Below are 24,324 nucleotides of genomic sequence, written 5' to 3' on the forward strand. Positions count from 1 at the left end.
AGAAAAATATATATTTAATAGGACTTGTATCGATTGATGAGCCAAATTATAATGTCTTGATTTCGATTGATTCAGATCGAAGAAGCAATGGCACTCCATCCCGAATGCATATATAATTTTAAAAATTACTTTTTATTAAAAATATAATTTATCTTTAGTAGAGTTCTCCATGCTAATTTTACTTACTCATGATCCTCTATTATCAAGATTTTAGTATAAAATGTTAAAAAGGATTGCATATTTGATTCTGCTTAGGTGTACAGTATAGGGTGTATTGTTGATTAATGCAGAAATATCTTGGCCATTTTGCACACGTTTTTAGAGAAATCTTATATTAATTTCCACTATTGGCACCCTGTAACATCACACTTCAACACTTAATTTTTCTATAAAAAGAAACAACAAAGAAATTATCCCTCAATAGTCCAAACTCAAAATTTGAATATAGTAGTAAATATTTTATTCATAATTATTGACGGTGAATGGTATTTTGAAGTACACTTGCATCAATGGTATTTTGAAGTTAGCGGATTTATTGAAAAAAAATATAAGAGCATCTCCAATCATGTGTGTGTGTATATATATATATATATTTGTATAAATCTATTCATTGGTATTATGAAGTTATCGAATTTATTGAAAAAAGAGTTATCGAATTTATTGGAAAAAACCGTAATAGGGTCTCCAACTGTTGTGTGTGTATATATATATATATATATTTTTGTGTAAATAGCGTCTCCAACCGTTATATATATATATATATATATATATAAATCATAATAAATTTACAAAAAAATTTTAGATTATTTATTTTTAACTCCAATGATTATTGTATATATTTTTCATCCAATAATAGCCAACCAAGTGTTATGGAGAGAAAAAAATGAAATATGCTGAAACGAGTATAAAAGCTGTATAAAATATACAACAATTTTATACATTTGTGTATCTTAACAGACGGCTAAAAATAAAAAAAAAAAGTTTACATACCATACGGGACCATACACAAAAAGAGTACTAAAACATCCGATGAATATTTCATAAAATTTGGATAAAATATTTTACTCTGTTAGCATTTTATTTATATTAAAAAAAAACCAAAAAGTAAAAAAAAAAAAAAAAAAAAATCTCACCGACGCTGTTTCAAAAATCATGTACATTTGTGTGTTGGGCAGTTAAAGAACAAACAAATTATCAGTAAAAAGAATATATATGAAGTTTAAACTCCGATTAAAAACCAAACCGAGTACGGAATAAATTAATGTCTAAAAATAATAGGTCGAAAGAAAAATGATTCAAATTTCGGGACCTACACTGCAAAAAAAGACTCCTTTTTATTACAAGCACAGAGAGTTTTTTAGAGAGAGAGAGAGAGAGAGCATTGCGCACTTGCGCTTTTAATTTACAAGTTCCTTCGTCCCACAAAACTTCTATTCACATACTCCGTCTCTCTCTCTACATCTCTTTCTCTCTCTAATTCAAAAGTTGAATTTTTGAATCTCCGGCCTTCCGCCGGAAACTCTATATATACATTCATATATACACACGCACATATATACACATATATATCTATATATTTACATTTTTATTCATATATTCTAGTAGATCTCACCATTCTGTTTCAAAATCTAGGGTTTACAATATCGATTCCGTGTTTTCATATACCTGTCTATCTCTTCGTTTCTCTATCTTATTCGATCTAAGATTTTATTTTTTTGGATCTACTATTGTTTCTCTCTGTGTCGTGTTACTGGAGTTGTTGATTGACCGAATCAATGGAGGCGATCGAAGAATTGGCACAGCTATCGGATTCGATGCGACAAGCGAAATCTTTGATCACCGACGATGATATTGATGAAAACTCGTCTTCGTCGAAGCTGCCTTCGACCTACCTCAACGTTGTTGCTCTTGGGAATACTGTGAGTCGATTTTTTTTTTTTTTTGTGTTAATTTGAATGTCGAATTGATTGGATTTGATGCTTTATTTGTTTCTTCAATTGAGTTGGTGAATAGATCTCTGGATCTGGTTGTATCTGGATCTTGAATTCTATTGTATTTGAGGCATCTGAGCTAAGTATAATATAATGGGAACTGTAAATACAATTCAGCAATTATATTTACACACACATTTGTTTGGCTTGTCAATCGGTTTATGGCTGTTTCATGAACTGTGATTATATTCCTCTTTTAGCGTGTTGGTTACTCAGATTTTCTATATTTCATGCTTGATAGATCGCCCGAGTAGGTTCAGTCTTTCTTCAGATTTTTAGATTTGATGTATCATGTTGGATTAAGCATGTCATGCATGATATCATTCATCTGCAGATTTTTGATGAACTCCTATTTAGTATATTTCAAGGACCTCTTAACGAGCTCCAAATGATTACATAGGGCACCTTTTCTACCAGTACTTTATTACCTCAAACTCTGCTTCACTGATTCATCCAGATATAATGTCTATATATATTTGAATTTTTCAGAAATGTGAAAATATTTTGGTTCTGATCAATGTTGGTTTTGGAGAATGTGGTTTGATTACAAAACTCCGTGGACTCTTTCTTATCCCCTCTTCCCCCGGGTTTCTAGCTATTTAATGTAATCGTATGAGAAGGCACCTTAGCATTACATAATACCGGTTTGGATCAGATTATATTTGATTTTAATTGTATCTTTTCCGCACTGGTCATTCTTGAGAGAGAGTAGTACTCTACTGAAAGTTGCTTCTAAAACTTGTTACACAAGCCTGAATCAGATCAGATGAGCTGCATTTTGCTTGACATTGCTGCTACAGTCCCCGACAGTATCACCAAAATTTGTTACCGTTGCTAATGTTGCAAACATTACTGAATTATTTGAACTTGTATCCTAATCTAAAAGATTGTCTTTATGAATCAAAAGTATACCAGGAGGTGGTTTGTTGTGGTTTATAAATGAATAGTATACGAGGAGGTGGTTGTTGTGGCTAGCGGGACATGTGTTATAAGGTCATGGTTGTGCACCCTGACCAAGGGGAAGATAAAACTTCCAGAGATGAAGCTGGAAGCCGAGTGGCAGTGGACCATGGGATGTAGGATGATGCCTTAAGGCATATAGTCAAGGCGATTGAACATGGTGGGCTAGGCTTTGTTATGTTTATGATTAATAAGGTAGATTAGGGGTTTGAGATGTATTTAGGCTAAACTGATTGATATTTAGGCTGACTTTGAAATGAAATGTTGATTATGGTTGTAGGAGCTTTTGGAGAGCAAGGAAAACAAAGGTCTTTTAAGAGCTATATTGTTGGGTTAATTGGGGTTTAGGGTTTTAGGCTTTTAGACCATAGATTTAACACATTCGCCACAATATATTTTGAAGGTCAGATTAGGGCTTTCAATCATGCAGATGCTATTGGAAATCAAAATATAGAAGAAAAAGAAGAGAAACCTAAGAATTTTTTTAAGGCCTTCTGGGAATACAAATTAATGGATTCCTTCTATTAAAAGATAGCAAAAGTCTCCAGAGAATTGCATTAATTTAAGTTGCGTAGTGTCCCTATAAGGCTTCAGGCTTGTAAACCAGAATTATATTTTCCAGATTAATAAAATTTCTAAGGCGCTGCAATTGAGGAATAGTTGATTTTCCTGTGTCAACTTATAGCATAAGCTCGTAGGGGCTAATTACTATAAAGAGGAGTGATTGTTGTTGCAAACGGGTTCTGAGTTGACCTCATGAAGAGATCCCATAGTCGCATTGAAACTGCATATTTCCATGCTAAATTTCAATGCCCATGTTTGACATGTAGGCTGTGGTGCAAGGCTTGTTCCCTTTTTATTTATTTATTTTTTTTTTCTCTCTCTCTCTCGAAGTATGTAAGGCTTGTTAATGTTTTGGACTGGGAGCTGCCGGTGTTGTCAAAGGTGAACCTAGGCGCTTGGCGCAACCCTTGAGCCAGCGACATGCACTTGGTGCGTGCGTAGACGTCGGGCCCGGACTGCTATTCTTTTCTTTTTGGTTTTTACTTTTCTTGGCTAGAAAGGGGAACTTTGTCTTGTTACGTAACTTCTGTTTAAAAGAAAAAAAAGAGAAGTCCTTCGATTATGATCGCAAGCGCCAAACTAGATGAATGAAACGAAAACCTCTACGTCGCAGAACACTTGTAGAGACGATCCGGTCAATTCTTCTTCAACGTCCTCTCTCTCTCTCTCTCTCAGTCTAGTTCTTCTTCTCTATATTCGTCTACTTCTTCTTCACTCTTTGTCTACTTCTTCTTCTTAGGGATGGCAACGTGCAGGTATGGGATGGGTTGTCTTTAACTCTACCCTGCCTCATTTATTAATTCTCTCTAGTCTCTCCCATACCCCTCATGAACCCGGGACGGGTTTCTCATCTAACCCTGCTCAATGAATGGATCTCAGACTCCGTCCCCGTCCCGATCAGTGTTGCTAAAGGCACACCTAGGCTCGAGGCGTAGGTCTAGCGCCTGTTGGCGCACTGATGTTTACTAGGCGCGTGCCTCACTTTTTTTATTTTTATTTTTAAATGATCATCTTATTTCTTAAGCCAAAAATGTTACTTTTGGTAAGTTAATAAACAAATAAGAAAGCCGAAGCGTATGAGAGAAGGAACCTTTGTTCAAAAGAACAAACAAATAAGAAAGCCCAAGAGTCAAAGTGTCAACTGAAAATAGAAAGTGAGAGACTGGGAGACGAATGACAAAGCCAGGTTAGTTCGTTGTTGTTGTTCTTCTCTCTCTTCTCCTCTACTTCTCTCCATTCGTCTAGTTCTCTTTTCTCTGTCCTTTTTTTTTGGGGCTCTATTTTTTCTTCTTTAACACTTTTTCTCTCTTCATCCATTCTTTTTTTGTCTTTGCATCTTTTTTTTTTGGCTCTTTTTTATTTTTTATTTTTTCCCTTTTCTTGTTAACAGTTTCTTTTTGTTCTCTGTTTTACCTTTCAAAAAAACAAATTCTGTTTTGCCTTTCAAGAAAACAAATTTGTGCTTTATTTTATGGTTCTTGAATGCTTATATAGTTGATGTATTTACTTTTTTGTATTTGATATAAAATTTTAGAATGTTGATATGACTTATGAGATATGAATGCTTTTATGGTAGTTTAAATTTTCAATATTGCGCCTCGCATCACTCAGGCGCGCGCCTCACCGTGCCCCTCGTGCCTATGCTCCAAAGGACCTCTAACGCCTTGGTGCGCCTTGAGCCTTTAATAACACTGGTCCCGATCAACACTGTTGTACCATGGAAAGTTAGGGAGGTAAAGGGGGAGAGAGATACATCAAATTTTCAAACCGATCCATAAATTACAGATTTATATATATAGAGGTGTAGATGAATATGTATACACAGTTGCATAAAAGATAAAGCAGAACATTCTACATGCCTTTTTTGGTGCTCAAGTGTGCCTTGAATAGCACCGGGTTAATTCGGTCTTCTTCTGGAGAAATTATTGGTTGCAACTGTGATACCACGTTAACATGGCTCATGTGGTATCACAAACCAATAGATGCAAGCCATGTATTAGAGGAATATGGCTCACATGTTTACATGGTTTTACATGGCTTATATTTATTGGGTTGTGATACAAGTCAGTTGTGTTCCTCTAATACATGGCTTGCATTTATTGGTTTGTTATACCACGTTAGGCATGTGATATGGTAACAAGGTTGCAAACAATATTTTTTCCTTCCGGCCCATGCTGCTGTGCAACGTCCAGGTGCAGTAGCAGAGAGCAAGGAGTAAGGGTTCTTCAAAGAAACGACTTGTCCCAATAGATATTACATGTTGTGCAATGTGGCAAGTTTAGGTCGCCGCATAGTTTTTGATAATTTGTTACTATTGTGGCCAAGGTGCCATTCAAAGTGGGCTGTCTACAAAAGGATTTCATACCTTTTAGTTGTATTTCTTCATTTTGGAGTTCTTGGTAAAATTACATGCAAATGTTACCTAAGGTGGTAGTGCTAACTCACAAGAGAGTGAATGCTTTTATTACTAGTATGAGTGGGTAGCTTGCCACATATCATTTCCAGATCTAGAGTTTCTATTGATGCAGGAAGTTAATGGGACGCTTTGTTTTGGTTATATTTTTTCTCCGAGTGGAAGGGGTAAAATTCATCTCTTTGTAATTTGAATTTATTTGGACAAGAAATTAGTAATTTGTGCTCTTGATGACAACTATATTAATGTGTCTTCTATACGCCACCTTCCATTTGTTTCTGTTCTATGTTGTGTACAGTTGAACTCAAATTTGTACGGCATATCAATTTTATGAACCATTTGCTTGCCTTGGCTTGCTACCTGATTGGAGAGGGTTATTAATGGTGTACTTGGATTATTATTTCGTTGTGCTTACAGTTTTTAAGAGTGGGGTTTGTACTACCACATGAATAATGAGGGGAAGAAAGTTTGGGATATATGATTCTGTCTTTTTGCTTCGCTTTACTTTAACATGGTCCTTACCGCTAGTATGTTGTCATTGCAAGTATTTTCTAATTGTGGACAAATTGTTCAGGGTGCGGGTAAATCAGCTGTGTTGAACAGTCTAATTGGCCATCCTGCTTTGGTAAGTTTTTTTCTAGTGTTAGCCTTTGTGTTCTCGTGAAAATTTTCATGTATCTTGAATTACTTCTGCTCAGAAGTATGTTTCTTTATCTATTATATTTTATTTCTTATTTTCTTTTTTTATGTTCTTTTCTTGGACAGCCAACTGGTGAAGGTGGTGCTACTCGTGCTCCCATATGCATCGATTTAGCAAGGGATGGCTCTTTGAGCAGCAAATCAATTATGTTGCAGATTGACAGTAGTAAATCCTCACAGGTTTCTGCAAGTGAGGCCTTCTACCAAACTGTCTTCCATTTATTATAATCAATACTGCAGTTTCTTGTTAATTAAATTATTACAGCATATCTCATGACTCAGTCTTCTGATGACACTGTTTGCTATCGTTCTCTTTTCTGCCCATCATAGGTGCTCTTCGGCATTCTTTACAGGATAGGCTAAGCAAAAGTTCTGGCAAGAGTCGGGATGAAATATATTTGAAGCTTCGTACAAGTACAGGTTAGACTGGATCTCTCTATTTTGTTTATTTTGCAGATAAGCGATCGTGTGAAATTTATCTAGGCTTTTGTCTTCACCTTTCCCTATCTTCTTGGTGGCTAATGCAGGAGTAAGAAATCAATATGGATTTGTTTTTCCTGTAGAAAAATGTTAAAATGAAGGAATCTAGTTGGACTGTAGGTCATAATATGATATCAGGTTTGATAGTATGTATAGAGAGCTTCTAGGCTTTTCTGTCGTTTGCCTATTCTGAAAGGTTTCTCTAAAAATGGTTGGATATGGGAATTTTTGGTCAACCCTGAGTTAAAATGCTGCTCTCTCCCCTCCTCTTCTTCTTTGGTCATGAACCAGAGTATTTATTTGTCTTTAATATTGCCTTTTGCTACCAAATCCTTAAAAAACTACTCATGTAGTGCACTTAGTGATCTTGAATGTATTCTACACACATGCATGTGGTCATCATTTGGTAGAATATTTGCATATATATATTTTTGTCTACTGGAAAATTTAGAACAATGTTTTACACCTTTTTGTCTCCAAAATAGGAGCAACCTTTTTTTATTAGAATAACAGTTTATCTTTTATTGTTTTTGAAAATAGCAAGACACTTATAAATTTATTTGAGGAAGGAAAGTTTCCTTCAGTCCGGCTTTTAGATGAAGCCATTAAGCTTGTGTTTTTTAGTAGGCTCTAGGCTTAAAAGAGTTTGTATATACTTTTTATTCAAATTTTATCTCTCATCTTTTATTTTTTTCAGTGATTATTTATTGACATGTTATATATCACATCTCATATATATTATGTATATTATATTTTTTTAATTCTTATCAAATATTTGGTTTATACATTTGCAACTTTATTTGATTTAATTGATGTATTTATGTGAATTGATTTAATTGACCATATTAGTTAATTTTTTTCTGACTATATGATGATGCAAATGAAAGGTTTTATGACATTGATTTAGCTGAACCTCAATTGCTATAAAGTTATCTCATTTTGATGTCGACTAGAGGGGTAGATTGCTGGCCTTAAAAGAAAAAGCAAAACCAATGCATATTTTTAAAAAACAAAACTTGGTTATTACCATATTTAGTGACATTTTTGTCATGTACGTGCCTTCTTTCTCTCAGGCTTGCATTTATCTTGCATTGTGCGCTTGCCATTTAGGTTCCAGGAGACCTTGGTGCCTTAGTGTGCCCTGAACCTCTAATTGCTATGACTAATGAAGATAATAATGCCCTTTAGTGAGCTGTATAGAAAATGCTACCCCCTTGTCTAATTTATCATTCTCTTAATTGTTGGATTTCTGGATCTGGTTGACCTCCGCAGCTCTGCTGCTATTGATATGATAAAATTCTAATATCTTCCATAAGGTGACCCTGTTGCTAAGAAGGCAGTTATCCCAAACTATCCTTTTTATGATCAGAAATAACAACACCCCTCAAACAAACATTTAAAAAACCAATCCTAACTGCGAGGATACGGATGCTTTGATTGAAAAGCTATACCGTCTTTCTCAAATCAACTTTAGAATTAATTTTGTCTATTGGAGAGGATTAGAGGAAGATGGCATTCCAATAGGATCTTCTATTTCTAGAGTGACCAAAAACCAAAGCATTGCCTAGAATTTTTTTTCCCCACCATGTATCAGCCAAAGAATTTATCACCTCAAAGATTTTAGCGGTTCTTTCAAGCTAAACAGCCAATTGATAGACAGAAAGCATAAGCCCACAAACAATTTTCCGTCAAATTTATTTTCGTAAATGATAGCAATACAATTTAAAACACAGTATTTCCTGTCTCTCCAAATTGTCTTTATAGGAGTTCGTTCGAAATCCATTTGGATCTTCTAGCTTGTAGAGGTATTATCTGTATTGTATCATCCGTTGGTTTTCTACTTGTATATTGGCTCAGACACTTTAAGATGTTCATGTTTATAAAAGTTACAAAAACAGTTGTGTTTCAAACTCTTAGATGCATGTAGAAAAATGTTAAACAAGCATTGCACGAGCCGGTACTCCTCCTTCCCTTTCTCTTTAATTTCCCCGTTTCCTCATGGTAGGTCCATAAGGTTCTGAAGACATCTCTTAGCAATACATGATCTTCTTTTAGTCTTTTTCTGAATTAAGTTCTTTAATTTGATTAAAGGAGAGAATGAGTCTAGACATAATGCTGATGCAGAATGATCTCTCTTACAAAATTGAATATCAGAAGTGTGCAGGAATCATCAACCAGTTTCCCTATTTTACCAAGTTAATAAACAACTGAACAAGTGCTTTAACGTTGATACTTTTTTTTTGGTTGCAAAGCTTTTCCATAGAATTTTACAACTTCTATTAAACAGACACTGTTTTATTCGAGTCAGTAATGGTATTCTAATAGATAATTTGGGACTGCGTATAATTTTGGTGTCCTCTATGGCAAATTTTGTTTGCAATCTTATGTCTGGTTCACAACTAGACTTGCTGAACTTCAGGCGTAAAATTGAGTACTGCATATGTCAACGAGAGACGTTAGTTTGCAAAGCCACTAAGAAGAACTCAAACAATAGATGGGGGGAAAAACTAACAACCACATTTTGTTACCACTGGTACCTCTCCTAGTATTACTTTACAGGCCTTCTTCCTTCCACCCCTCTCTGTAGTCTCTCCTCCTTGTAGCAGTTCCTCTAAAGTATTGAATGTTTAAGGGAGTCAATTGTTATTGGTTTGTCTGCTCAAGGATCATATATCTATCCCCTTGCTCGTCTCTTCTTATCTCTAGTATTGCCATAATCTCCTGTTTCTGCATTCATTACCACCAACCTATATTTCCAATTAGAATGCATTTTCCTCTTTAAAATTGCATCGCTGACCACCTCCATCACTTGATGACTTCTTTATTGACACCCTTTGTCCACCACCAACACCAATATGTCCATCACCTGCCACCACTCTATGTTTGCCACAAATATTCCCCTCCATACTATTAAGCTACCACCACATCCACTACTGAGCTCTCAGCATTGCGAATTTTACAGTGGTAAATATTCAGTTAAAATTCCAACAAGAACTGATTTTTTGCTGATCCTGGGATTTTGATGTTTTCACATTTTTATTTTTGAGACTTCATTTATTTAAAATTGGAAATCTAATGACCGTCTAGTTCCTCAAATCTTATCAACCTATGTTGTTGATGACATGGTTATGCCTAGGACTTGTTAACATGAGGTAAAAAGATTTTCTTCATCTTTTTACTCGCTTGTTATGAAACGGCTGATTGAATTACTTGTCTAAAGGTTTTATTTTCTGGTTTTTTTTCTTGTTTTATTTATTTATTTTTTAAAATTCACTACTATGACACTTTACTTTCCTCTAATTTTTTATTATATTTTTTTTCCTAGCTCCACAACTTAAATTGATTGATTTGCCTGGAGTGGATAAAGGAAATCTTGATGATCCATTGGTGAGTAGCAGCTAACCTAATACTCTTTGATTTCAAATTTTACTTTTAAAAAATGGTGCTTAAAATTGTTTTTGTTAGGGAATTCTTCTGATGCATATTCAGTTTATATGCTCTTCTTGGGAGGAGATCTAATTGTATCATCTTTCTTATAGAGTCATTACATTGAACGCAATGATGCCATATTACTGGTTATAATACCTGCTGCCCAGGCTCCAGAAGTTTCCTCATCTAAAGCCCTCAGAATTGCAAAGGAATATGATGGAGAATGTGGGTTTACTGTTGACATTGGATCTTTCTTTGTTATACTTGCAAGACTTTTTTAGTACTAATTTGTTTTGAAATTGTTTTCTAAATTAGCATGTATTGTTCATTGTAGATACCAGAACTATTGGTGTTATTAGTAAAATTGATCAAGCAGCGACAGATCCAAAAATCCTTGCAGCTGTACAGGCTCTACTGTTAAATCAAGGGCCAAGAAGTACATCTGATATTCCATGGGTTGCTTTGATTGGTCAAACTGTTTCTATAGCCTCTGCACAGGCTGGAAATGTTGGATCTGAAAGTTCTTTAGAAACTGCTTGGCGAGCGGAGAGTGAAAGTCTCAAATCTATTTTAACTGGGGCCCCTCAAAGCAAGCTTGGTAGATTAGCTTTGTTGGAAACCATTGCTCACCAAATCCGTAACCGTATGAAAATCAAGCTGCCAAATATTCTATCAAGGTACTCTCTTTTTCCATTTACTGCATATCCTTTAATTTTCATTATTTCTCAAAGCAAGTTTGATTCATCAATAATGTTGGCCCAAGGAGGACTTTGAGCCGTTGATTGAACTATTATCTGTGAACGATGATGGGATATAATTGCTGCATATTTATGGATATAGGGGGACAAGATTCACATGGATATACCAAATCTTTCTTAACGTTTAGCTTTGGTGGAGACCCTTGCTCACCAGAGAGGAAGGATGACACGAGGGATGATGCATCCCTTCAGGCCCACCATTTTAGTTCCATTAAGAAGTCAGATGAAGAGGAGAAAAAAATGGATATTTGTTATATGAAATCGAAAAGATATTCTTACTTTCTTTTTAATTTATCTTTTAAAGGTATATTAGTAAAATATTAATAGCATCTTTTTCCTTGCATCCCACTAAATAAAAGGGAGATGAACACCATCCCTTTCCTAGGGATTCCTTATCTGTCCCTCCCTTATCCCCTACTTATCCATTTTTTCATCCCTCCTACCAAATGACATTTAAAGGTATATTAGTAAGATAATAATAGCACCTATTTCCTTCCATCCAACCAAACAAAAGGGAGATGAAGACCATCCCTTTCCTAGGGATGCCTCATCCATCCCTCCCTTATCCTTTCTTATCCATTTTTTCATCCCTCTTGCCAAATGGAGCATTAATGTGGGTAAAATATAAGTCATGTAGATAAAACATAATTCTGCCCCTTTCACTTAAAACTGATGGCGGTATGTCATGAGGTGTTTCAGAAGGTTAACCTGACAGAAAAAGGCGGAAGACAATGTCAATCTGGTTCAATTGGCCTCTCTAGCATCCTCCACAGGAATGCTTTAGGGCGTGATATTATGAAAAGGATGCGTTTTGCTTTTACAACATTCATTACTTAATTAACGTGTATTGAGTTTACTACATTATATGCCCTTGTTGGTCATACATTTGTTCTACTCTGCTGCTTGCGGATAAGAATTTAATGACTCTACGTGGATGATGTTGAACTTCTGTTTGATTTCATATTGTGAAGATAAATGTTCATTATTTAGCTGTATTTGCCAAAAGCAAAGTCAAAATGGTTAGCAAGATTGTCAGCCAATCAAAAGTTTCTACTTATTGGCTTCTTGGTCCCCTAAACTCTCAATATTCTCCCCACCCCCCCCACCAAAAAAAAGTGTTGTGGTGGTTATTGCTCCCCTTGAGTCCCAGGTTCGACCCCTTGTCTGTGCACTTTTACTTATTTAAAAAAAAAAAACTCTCAATATCTCAACCATAGATTTACAATTTCTCCATGTACCCAACAAAAAAGTGAACTAATAGTAGAGAACTTAAGCAACCCAATAGAAGATTCAAGGATCCATCTTTCTGTCCATTTAGTGAAAAGGGAACGGTGGAGCTTAGATGTGGGGGGACTATACCCTTTCTCTCCTTCACTTCCCTTCTCTCTCTCCCTTCCTCGTTTGTCTCATCAAATGACACATTGGAGACATTTTGAATTACCTAGTTTTATCGAGAAGAGGTCACCCGATCATACAGAACTGACCTTTTGTTGTACATTCATTGACGGCTTTTGTCCTCCACTTTATGTGGTGTATGGATATCTTTCATTGTTTTCAATTATAGTTTCAGCTTTAATGTGTACTTGAATTCTATGTTCTCCTGTAAGCTCCTAATTAATATATTCTTTGACTACCGCTGCAGTCTTCAGGGCAAGTCTCAAATTGTGCAGGATGAATTGGTAAGGCTTGGTGAACAAATGGTTAATAGTGCTGAAGGTACAAGAGCATTGGCTTTGGAGCTTTGCCGTGAATTTGAGGACAAATTTCTCCAACATATTATGACTGGTGAGGTGAGAATTCAGGAAAACTTCGATACATGCTATTTAGTATTTTGTTGTTCAATAGGATCCTCAAAAGAATCAGTAAGAACACTATTCCTATGTTTCATAATTTTTACTGCTAACCTCCGGGATAATTACATCTTCTTTTCCTCGAGTTATAGACCTGTGTTACAAGAGTGAACAGATTAATGTAAGACGTGTAAAATGTCAGTTGTGAGCATTGAGTAAAAGTCCGAAGGATAATCGAATGCATCTAGTGGTTGTATTCAAGCTCGGAAAATTAAACATTTAGTATGTGAACTAAATCATAATAACATGTTGACTTATCAAAAAAAAAAAAAAAAATCATAATAACATGTTGGGTGGTTTAATTTGCATGATTAGCCTATGAGATGGAGAGTTAATTTGTTGATGCTTCTTATATCTGTTTGCCTACTCAAGGAATAATTTGGGTTCTCCTTGAAGTTCATACTGCTTTTGTGTTATAAAGTTCTGGCCATACTGGAAAAATGATATGAAAAAGGCTATTACTGTTCTTCATGTGCCATTGAAATGTGCACAACTTGCTTTATTGAAGATTTTTGCTCTTTCATTTCTGTTTCTGGGGGAGGGTTTAGGGTAACTCACAGCAGCATAAGGTTGAATTATAGAAGATTTCTTGTTTAGAAGAGAAGCAGCACAGGGGGACCCCATTGTGAAGAAGCTTTAATGGATTCAGATAGGCTATATGATTATTTGGTTTGTGGTTTATAATCTTGACTGCATCGATCTTTTTCATAATGGATTATTCGATGGGTAGGACATTGCTTTTGGATTCTCTGAAGCAATAAGAAGGGAGGTTCCGTGTGGTTTCTATTTAACGGTTTTTTTGGTTTATCTGTACCCCTTAAATTTGGCTTTTCAGCTTGGGCCGCAGTGAGGAATAATTATAGTGCATATGCATGTAATTTGAGGTGGACTAGCTTTGGTGTAATTTTATGTTCAAGTTTCATAATTAATTTGTTGTATGGTTTAAGTTGAGTTACAGTATTAATTTCCTCCATTTGTGGGGCATGGAATCCTCGCTTCCTCAATGGCCAATATTTTGAGTTGGTGGTTTTTTGTTGGGAGATGTGGATGAAGCTGGTGCAGAGGGGGCATCACTTTTTGATGTGGTGCTTATTAAAAGTATGATGGATGACGGCTTGCTATTCTGAAGTTTAAGGAAATGCTTTTCAAATCCTTATCTTTTGTGGGGATTGAACTGTGGCTAAGCTTCCGGATGTGTCATTATATTTCTGAGCTTTCTTTTCTTTTTGACGACGTTAAAGCATCTGTTATAATTCTTTATTGTAGGGGGGTGGTTGGAAAGTTGTTGCTAGTTTTGAGGGCAACTTCCCTAACAGGATCAAACAGCTTCCGTTAGACAGACATTTTGACATTAACAATGTCAAAAGGGTATTTCCTCTTTTATTTTCATTTTCTTTTTTAATGTCTCACTTTATTTCTCTTTGTTCTTATGATGGCATTTTAAATGTTGCCAGATTGTTCTAGAAGCAGATGGTTATCAACCCTATCTTATATCTCCAGAGAAGGGGCTCCGGTCTTTAATTAAAGGTGTATTAGAGCTGGCTAAAGAACCTTCTCGTCTTTGTGTCGATGAGGTGAACCTATATAATATGTCTTTACCCATCCTTTTCTCTATAATTTTACTGTGATTTTAACTTATCATGCACGCTCCTTGTTCATCTTTGGCTGTGCACAGAAATTTGACCCCTTTTTATCATATGTATTTGTCTCTACAAAATTGTGCTTGCAAGTTTAACTCTCTTCCATATGTGCGCATCTGTTATTGGTGGTTGACAACATTTACTTCTTATTTCTTGTATTTGCTGTTCTGAATAGCTCCATTTTGATTCATAGGAGGCTAAGTTGTTTTAAAATGTGTGAACATATGGTGTGCTCATAAACTATAAAATGTGTCATAGCATGACCCATGTGCATGTAGATTAGAAATATAAGAGTTGCACTTAATTCTTTGATTTCTCTCTCTCTCTCTCTCTCTCTCGGCGCAATTTCATTGATGTGACAATTTGCCTTAATCGCAATTTCATCTGGTTAAAGTATTGAGTTAGTTCTCTTTCTTGCTTTCTAAAAAAAAGACACCTCAGATGGTGGGTGTCTGGCATGAGGCCTAGAGTGCTTGAAAAAAGCCTGGGTGTAAATGACTTGGTACATTGAAGATACTGATATTGAAATTTTCCAACTCTAAAAAGTTTCCCTGCTTATTTCAATGAATGTTTTTTGCCATTTTTTTCAATGAATGTTCTTTATCAGTACCGTTCCGACACATGGCAAAATATCTGATGAGGGAAATACACGAATATATTGCATGAATCCTGATGATGGCAATTATCTATTTTATGTTTTATCGTGTGGATGAATTCCTGTTTTTTGCTCTTGTTTTCTTGTTCTACTAACGAAAACAGTTTTTGATGCGACTTATAAAACAGGTGCACCGCGTACTTGTTGATATAGTTTCAGCAGCGGCAAATGCTACACCTGGCCTTGGTAGATATCCTCCCTTTAAAAGAGAGGTAATTATGCCTTACAGGTCCACATTCCTATACTCTGTGTGGGTAGGGATTTTTGCTTGTTTCTATCTTTTGTTCTTGTGGTAGTACTCAGTGGTTGTTTAATTTATTTAGGTTGTGGCAATTGCAACTGCTGCATTGGATGTGTTTAAAAGTGAAGCAAAGAACATGGTTGTTGCCCTTGTTGATATGGAGCGAGCATTTGTTCCCCCCCAACATTTCATCCGTTTGGTGCAGAGACGGTATGCACAATATTTTGACATTTGCAATTAAATGGTTTTGTTGATATTCCCCATCCATCCCCCCCCTTCCCAACCAAAAAAAAAAAAGCATTCTTGTGAATGTGTAAATGTATATGTATTTAGTGGTGGCAGTATTACGTGTTTAACTTGGTGATGGATGTTTTGAATTTTCTTCCCGTCATATTAAATGTCTCTTGAACAAATTATCTGTGATAATTGAATTGTATTTTAGTGTTTTGTTTGATTGCATAGTAATTTTATGGATTAAAATGTGGTCTTGAACTGTTTGGAGGCACTATAATATACGAGGGGTAGCTGAATGTATTTTAATATACATAAACAGTTCCTGTGATTGATGTTATGGAGGGAAAAGGTACATCATGGTTAATTCACAAGTATTATTTTCTCTTTTTCTTTCTGGGGAAAAGACAAGGTTATCTAAAGTACTTAGCCAAGAAACTTGAGGGAGAGGAGTAGAAAGAAATAGTGTGTACCATCTGCATTGGATATTAAAGATAACATATGTATTCAGCATATGCATTGTTAACAGATGCTCATCAAGGTAGATTTTTTTTTGGCATTGATGATTTTTGAAATAGGTCTCTTTAACTTCTTTTCTTATTTCCATTCAGACTTTCTTGACAATAAAGCCCTTGTTAGGGCATATTATTCAACTTATTTTATGCATCTTATGAAGTCAATTCTTACATTTTAATTTCAAACCACTGTTTTGTATTCATTTTTATACTGTGGTCCTATTTTCTTTCCTTTAGATGATGCCTGTTTATTCTAAGCTCCCATGGAAATTTTTAAGATTTGACATTTTATTGTCCATCTAACGTCGTGATGTGCCGTTGTCCATGTCGATTCTTCTCATTAAGTTTAGGAACAGCAATGTGGTCCACCCAGATGGATGGATCACTTAGTTAAATGAAGATATACAAATACAAACTTTACAAGGGTAAAAACATAGTAAAATAATATAAAATTTAATTTGATATTCCCTTATGTCTGTAATTATGTTCTAGTATGTTATGAATTGTTGTATTCCTCTGATGATCCCTTGTTTGATGTTACTTATCTAAACACACAGGAAAAAGGATCCCTTTTTGGATGTTTAATCATTTATCTGGCTTGCTATGTTGTTTGTATGATGATGCTTTCATATCTAATTGTCATGTGGACAGAATCTCGTGGGTTTGATAATTGACCTCATCATATGATCTCTCTGATCAATTGATTTTTAATTTTGCTAGGATGGATAGGCAACGACGTGAAGAAGAAGTAAAAAATCGATCTTCTAAAAAGACACTTGATGCAGAGCAATCCATGTTAAATAGGGTATGTGCCCACTCGCTTTCTATTGGAATAGTTGGATTGTTGAGTTCTTATATTTGATGTAATTTTTTTATTTTCTATGAGTTCATATGAATTTGCTCAGAGATTTTATTTCAGTAGGTTTCCTTGGATTTTTATGCTTTTCTATTTATCTTCTCTCCTCCATTTTAGGCCACTAGTCCTCAAACAGGTGGCCAACAAACTGGGGGCAGCTTAAAAACCATGAAGGATAAATCTGGTCAGCAAGATAAGGATGTACAAGAGGGATCATCGGCCTTGAAGACTGCAGGGCCCGATGGGGAGATAACAGCAGGTTTATGGAGAAACGGTTTCTCATTATTATTGTCAGTCTATAATGATGGTTTTTTGTACCCCTTTTAACAGTTGTATTATCTTGCATATGAATTCCATGAATTTTTGGATGAAATTTAAGATCTTTACTTCTTTGTTTTGATTATTTTGTGTAAAGCACTTTGGGGTTTATCTAAACAATCCTACCCAGAAAGAAAAAAAAGATGATGAAATGATATTAAGCATATCACAGCTGCAATACCCAAATTCCTTGGTGGAAATATGGATAATAGTTTCTTCTTATAATAGTTGCCCTTTTTTTCACGATTGAGAACAAATTCCATGGTGGAAATATAGATATTTGCCAGAGTTTCTTATGTTTCTATCTTTCCATACCGAATACCATAAGTGGACTGGAGGGTTCCAATAATTAACCATACTGCTTTTGTGTTTGGAAATATACCTGGGTTCAATAATTAGTCTAGCTCAGTCGTTCCCGATCTTTGTCTAGTTTGGTGCTCCTAATCTTTGTGCTATTCAACATATTGGCATGAGCTTGACTTGTTTGATGTTAAATTATTTTTCTATTTTATTAATGGTGGTGGTTGTCTGTGGCCAAAGATTGACACATTCCTTGCAAGTTGATGGTGTTATGTTCCGGTACCATGCATGAAATCTGTATGGCTAGCACTTCAGCTTTCAAGTGATTAAAAATCAGGCTAAACAGTGTCTAAGTGGGCTTTCCAAAGGTTTAATAGATGGAAGCTAGGGAAGACTGAAATGCCTATTAAACTCCCTTAAACTAAAAGGTCTTGTTATGTGTAAACACACATAGCCCACTTTTAGATGAACTTTCTAATGGACCCACATTTATGAGTATAGTTTCTTTCCATGTTTCTCCCCAACTGTAATAATATTGTATATGAAAATTGGGTCCGTGTAGCATTTAAAGAAGATATTGGATAACAGTTGTTGCATTAGCTTTACACATAATGTTTTGGATGCCTATTTGTCTACTTGAGCGTACTTTTTGTTGTGTATCTGCAGGATTTTTATTGAAGAAAAGTGCAAAAACTAACGGGTGGAGTAGGCGATGGTTTGTTTTAAATGAGAAAACAGGAAAGGTTAGTAGCGTTGTGTCAGGAAAGTTTAAGTGAGACTACCTATGATTTAACCTTTGTCTCTTTACCCATGTTGATTTAAATTGGTACCATGTGCAATGCTGTATGAATGTCTTCTATTTTTATTACCTCTTAATTTGTGGAAGTATAAATTTTCCACTCCTGGCTGGATTGTCCATCTTATCTGACCCGTATACACAATTATCATCCACCTTGAACATTATTGTGGCTCCATCATCTCAATTTGGATGCTTATAATTCTTGCACAATGAAGCATATTTTCAAAATATAACATTAATGGCTCTTGTGTTAACTGGTACTTTTGCTTATAATATGTATTTGAAAGTCACCCCGTTTCATCAATTGTAATATGCCTTTTTCAGTCCATGAGAGAACTAGGATCTCTTTATATGGTTATTGCTTGCAGTCTCGTCAATTTTAGCAAGTATTTAGATTTATTTATAGATAGATCTGATAAGTTGACTGCTACCTCATTTTGCAGCTCGGATACACCAAAAAACAAGAGGAGCGGCATTTCCGTGGTGTCATCACATTGGAGGTATGCAGTGTGGCTGTTAATGTAGTAGTTGCGGACAAGCTTTCAATTGTATATATCTTTTGTTAGACAGCTAGTTAATGGATGTTTGTGTGATCTATTCTGATTGGCATATCTCTAACCAAGCTTTCCAAACAAAGTTACAAACAATTATTAAATTTGGAATTGTTTTAGTGAAGTAATGAAACCTGATCATCAAAGAAAATGCAATATGCTTTTCTTTTGGCTCTTTGACTTTCTAAACTTTGTTGTAGACACCACTGATTAATACTGTTACTTCTACATTGTGTACGCAGCTCTCAAGCTCGAACTCGCATCCCCACGCTTGTCTTTCTGAGTTTTACCATTGCACCAAACAGTGGCCCTTCCTTTACTACACGAGTTTATAGAGTGGCCTGACATTTTTTCTCCTTGTGTAGTCATTGTCTTGAAATGCATCTATGTGCCTGTTTACTGTTTAAATGGTTGTAGTCATTATGTTCGTGAGATTGCTTGACCATTTTTTGGCTTAATAGTTCTACAATATTTGTTGAAAACAAGGTTGAGGTTTTTGCTATACTTGCAGTAAGGATCTTTTCAAATGATTTGGTACTTGCATATAAGAACTTATGGCCAGTGCTATATTTTTTGTATGGGTAGGATTTACGATTTAGATGTTTTGGAGGATCATTCAATCCTTAATTCCCAATTCATAATTTTGGTTGAACTCAAGCTGTCTTCTTGCTAAGATAGTGACAATTTCCACCAAAGCTTAAACTTTTAAGAAATGGGTGCTACAATGTATCAAGTTCTCACACTTCCTCACTTGTGGCCTTCCCTTAGACGTAAAGAATAGACAAACAGAAAGTGTACAACCCTATCTTGACCACGGAGAGCCAGAAGGAATGTAGTGCAAACAGATAGAACTTGATACCCTGAATCGTGGCCCTAGCTACTAGCTAGAGTTTACAAGCGCGAGGATGCAAGTCTTGTGGCTGCCACTTCCTTCAAAAGAATGACAGATGTTAGTTTTGTTTTCAAACGTCTTCCCGTTACCTGTATACTGCAGGCCGCACATTGGCAACAGACACTGCTTAATTCACTTCTTTATAATTTTGAACAGCCACTTGCTTCAAAGGCTTAAATCTGTCCAATCTTTTGAATATTAAGATCCCACGGTGTTGATTATTCTTTGTCCACTTCATTGAAAAGAATGCCAAATGTTAGGTTTGTTTTCAAACGTCTTTTCGTTGCCTGTATACTGCAGGCCGTACATTGGTAACACACTGTCTCTCTTCTTTATACGCAAATGTTAGGTTTGTTTTCAAACGTCTTTTCGTTGCCTGTATACTGCAGGCCGTACATTGGTAACACACTGTCTCCCTTCTTTATACGGAGTAATTTTGAACTGCCACTTGCTTCAAAAGCTTAATCTGTCCATATTTTTGTAACACTGTCGATTATTCTTTGTACATGATGAATATTTTTTTTGACATTCATTTTGGTGAACAAAATTGTTCTATTTTTTAGTGTTGCTTGTATTTGTATATTATATATTTCAAGTTTTGGAAAGTGGAATATATTATATATTGTGATAAATTTGTAACAAATTTGATGGCTTAAAAAAGAAACAAAATTTGAAATAATATTACATATATTACGTGTTCATATATATATATGGTATAACCTATTGTTTGCTTGAATGTGTTTGTGAAGATGAAATACATCTTGAATATAAAACAGATGCGGCACATAGTAGGTAGTTAGAATAAGAGAACAACGTAACAAGGTTGAAGTTATAACAAAAAAAGTATATGTTTTCTTATGTAATTACTTCTTCCTTGCTTCTACCATTTAGCTGCCGCTCCCTTCTAAGCTTTTTTAGACATGGTTGTAATTCATGATTCCACATCTTTTATACGCATGTTATGTAATTCTTGAACGAAAAAAATAGAATAAAATGGAACCTTCATTTTGTGAGCCAACTTTTTTCTATGAGTTTGAAATTAATGTGCAAACCAAAATAGCTCGTAATGACCTGCTTGCCATATAATTTATCTCCCTATTTGTGGGTGACTTGTTTAGGAATGTAATATAGAAGAAACATCTGATGAAGAAGAGCCCCCATCAAAAAGTTCAAAAGATAAAAAATCAAATGGACCAGATGCAGGAAAAACAAGCCTTGTATTCAAGATAACAAGCAAGGTTGCATATAAAACAGTTCTTAAAGGTATATTATCTATCTTTCAGTTGCACTAATGCTTTACTTTTGTTTTATTTTTTGTCTCTTTATCCTGTCAAGGTCTGACCTGTTGGACACTATGATTTCCGTTGTTCTCGCAGCTCACAGCAGTGTTGTCTTAAAGGCTGAGAGTGTGGCAGATAAGGTTGAATGGTTAAATAAATTAAGAACAGTTGTCCAATCTAGAGGAGGCCAAGTGAAGGGTGAACCTAGTGGTTCAATGCGGCAGAGTCTTTCTGATGGTTCTCTTGTGAGTTATTCTCTATGCTTCTTGTTTGTACTTTGAAAGTCCTGTCCCTGTCCTTCCAGAGGTGCTGTCTGATTCATGTTTGATTATGATTGATTGATTGTAATCGGTCACGTCTCTTTCCTGACGTCTCTAATAATTGTTGATTTTTTATTATTATCTATAGTGTCAAGAATTTGGATATTTAGTTTGTGGTTATTTTTAGTTGTAGAATGTCTTTTCTGATATTCTTAAATTCCTTCAAATACCTGTTTATCCAGTGTATGAACTTTTGGCTTGCTTGAAATAATTTAGGATACGATGGCCAGAAGACCTGCAGATCCAGAGGAAGAACTTCGATGGATGGCTCAGGAAGTACGCGGTTATGTTGAAGCTGTTCTGAACAGCCTTGCTGCTAATGTCCCAAAAGTCAGTTTTATCTTATCAAAAGCCATGGAAATTTCGTGTACTTATTTTGGCTTTTTATCTTCCCTTATGTTAGTTCTTGTTGTGCAGGCAGTTGTTCTTTGCCAAGTCGAGAAAGCCAAGGAAGACATGCTGAATAAGTTGTACAGTTCTGTCAGGTTAGCTGCATCTTTTATTCCCCTGGGTTGTGTGGATCATGTAATTTGTTCTGTTCCTGATGTTTGCTTGTATTGGTGGAATTCAATAATACATAGTCTGCAGAGGAATCAGTTACTATATACCTTAAAAGATATGGTAAACCTTAAAGAAAAGCTTGTCATAAGCGGTAACGAATAGGTTCTTGTGGACTGTATTTTTGCAACACATTTTAGGTGAAATGTACATAATAGACCGATTTTCTTAAATTGATCTATGTGAATCTGAAAAAACAGGTGTGCTACGTCAGTTACACCAGTCAACATCTATTAACCCTATTTCGCATTTGATGCAAGAAAAATGTTATTCTAAACATGCATGCGCATCAAAACACAATCTGCTGTTTTTCTTTTAACTTTCTTTCTTGATGCCGTGGCTTAATTTTTCTCACATTGTTGGCAGTGCCCAAAGTACAGCAAGGATTGAAGAGCTGCTCCAGGAGGATCAGAATGTAAAGCGGAAGAGGGATCGTTGTCAGAAACAATCAGAGATTCTTTCAAAACTTACTAGGCAACTCAGTATTCATGATAATCGAGCAGCTGCTGCCTCCAGCATGTCAAATGGTGGTGGAGCAGGTGATGTCACCTATAGAATTGCATTGCTACTTATTGCTTTACTCTTTGTCGTCTGTTTTCCTTTTCCACTGCATAGCGCGAGGGTAGATAGGCTTTTGGTGTGGGCTGGATTTGGTATCCTAAGTGTTACAAGGCACGCACAATAGGAAACTTGTTCTTTGGGAACATATTCATCCCAGCATTCATACTTCATGAAACTAACATACATTATTAATTTGCGGTATCGATGATGTAAACATGAGAATTTTTGGGGCAATCTTTTTGGTTTTGATTCGGTACAGAACAGTTTGATTGATTGCAGGCTTATTATTGTTGTATTCGTTCAATGTAGTTTTATATTAAATTATACATGTTCATTTGTGCAGAGAGTAGTCCAAGGACCAATGGACCCTCATCGGGTGAAGACTGGAGATCAGCATTTGATTCTGCTGCCAATGGGCCTAACGAATATTACGGTGACTCACTCAGATCTGGGTCCGGTGGTCACAGCCGACGGTACAGTGACCCTGCCCAAAATGGTGATGCAAGCTCGGGATCCAGTGGCCGACGCACCACCCCGAACCGACTGCCACCAGCACCACCTCCGACTTCGTCTGGTTACAAGTATTAGATTAGATAATTTTCAGGATAAATTGATTCACGCTTCATTCTTGGGTGGGCGCTTGCCCGTGCCCGTGCACTCCGGATATTTTGAGCTCTTCTCCAGCTCGAATCATGTTATAGAGTATGTAGAATTGGCGTACTGTCTTTGTAGATAAATATTTCAGGTAAACGTTGTTTTGCCCCAATATTTTTACTATTGCTGGACTTTGAGATGGTTCTTGCAATGTGTTTATTAAATTTTTTTCCCCTTCCTAGGGGGTGCTATCTTTTTCCCATATTTTGTTGTATGCCACAGATGTATTTCTATTAAATTTTGAGATTTGTCCTTTTTTTTTTTTTTTTTTAATTCTTTCCCATTCTAGACTGACTCATGAAATTTTATATAAAAAACCTTGAGCTTGGGTTTTTGTAAATCCTTCTGTAACATGATTGGCTGCTTAAAAATAAATTGTATCTGAATATTTCTAATAAAAATGAACTTGCTTGCGCAAGTGTAACAAGATAGTATAAAGGAAAATGAAATTTGTGACGTTTCAAAAGTTACTTTCTTTGAAGAAAGTGCATCTTGGCCATTGCGGTGCACCTTTTTTTGGTTGTATTTTGCACAACAAAGCTTGTAGAATCGGTATTTCTGTTTAATAGCTCATATTTTATCTCATAAATAAAATTGTAAGTGAAGCATGATTACTAATTAGTGAAAAGAGGCTAAGAATGTATTAGTGGCCCGAAAATTAAAAATCGGGATTCCTTCGTGGTACGAAAAAAATGCAACATCCGTCACACATTCACCAAGGTATAGCATGGACTAAAATGTGAGGTGCCACTTGGGTATCATTTATCCTCTGAGCCAGTTGCCCCAGCAAACAAGCATTACCTCGAACT

At 35.7% G+C, this 24,324-nt stretch overlaps 1 protein-coding gene across 1 annotated transcript; it reads left to right on the forward strand.

Annotated features, from left to right (window-relative positions):
* Positions 1-1,360: 1,360 nt before the first annotated feature.
* Positions 1,361-23,771, forward strand: LOC132294445 (dynamin-2A-like). The gene is made up of 22 exons (XM_059792310.1): positions 1,361-1,919; positions 6,503-6,553; positions 6,694-6,817; positions 6,958-7,047; positions 10,433-10,494; positions 10,647-10,761; positions 10,871-11,213; positions 12,937-13,084; positions 14,411-14,512; positions 14,599-14,718; positions 15,568-15,651; positions 15,763-15,890; positions 17,147-17,231; positions 17,400-17,541; positions 18,567-18,643; positions 19,143-19,199; positions 21,261-21,405; positions 21,519-21,667; positions 21,959-22,072; positions 22,160-22,227; positions 22,667-22,839; positions 23,205-23,771. Exons 1-22 carry the CDS (start codon positions 1,776-1,778, stop codon positions 23,447-23,449), a joined length of 2,766 nt encoding a protein of 921 aa, XP_059648293.1. The 5' UTR covers positions 1,361-1,775; the 3' UTR covers positions 23,450-23,771.
* The last annotated feature ends 553 nt before the right edge of the window (positions 23,772-24,324 follow it).

The sequence above is a fragment of the Cornus florida genome, unplaced genomic scaffold (assembly GCF_030987335.1).
Source record: "Cornus florida cultivar Cherokee Brave unplaced genomic scaffold, ASM3098733v1 CherokeeBrave_3.0.0_Hap2_Chr02, whole genome shotgun sequence".
NCBI classification, from domain to species: Eukaryota; Viridiplantae; Streptophyta; class Magnoliopsida; order Cornales; family Cornaceae; genus Cornus; species Cornus florida.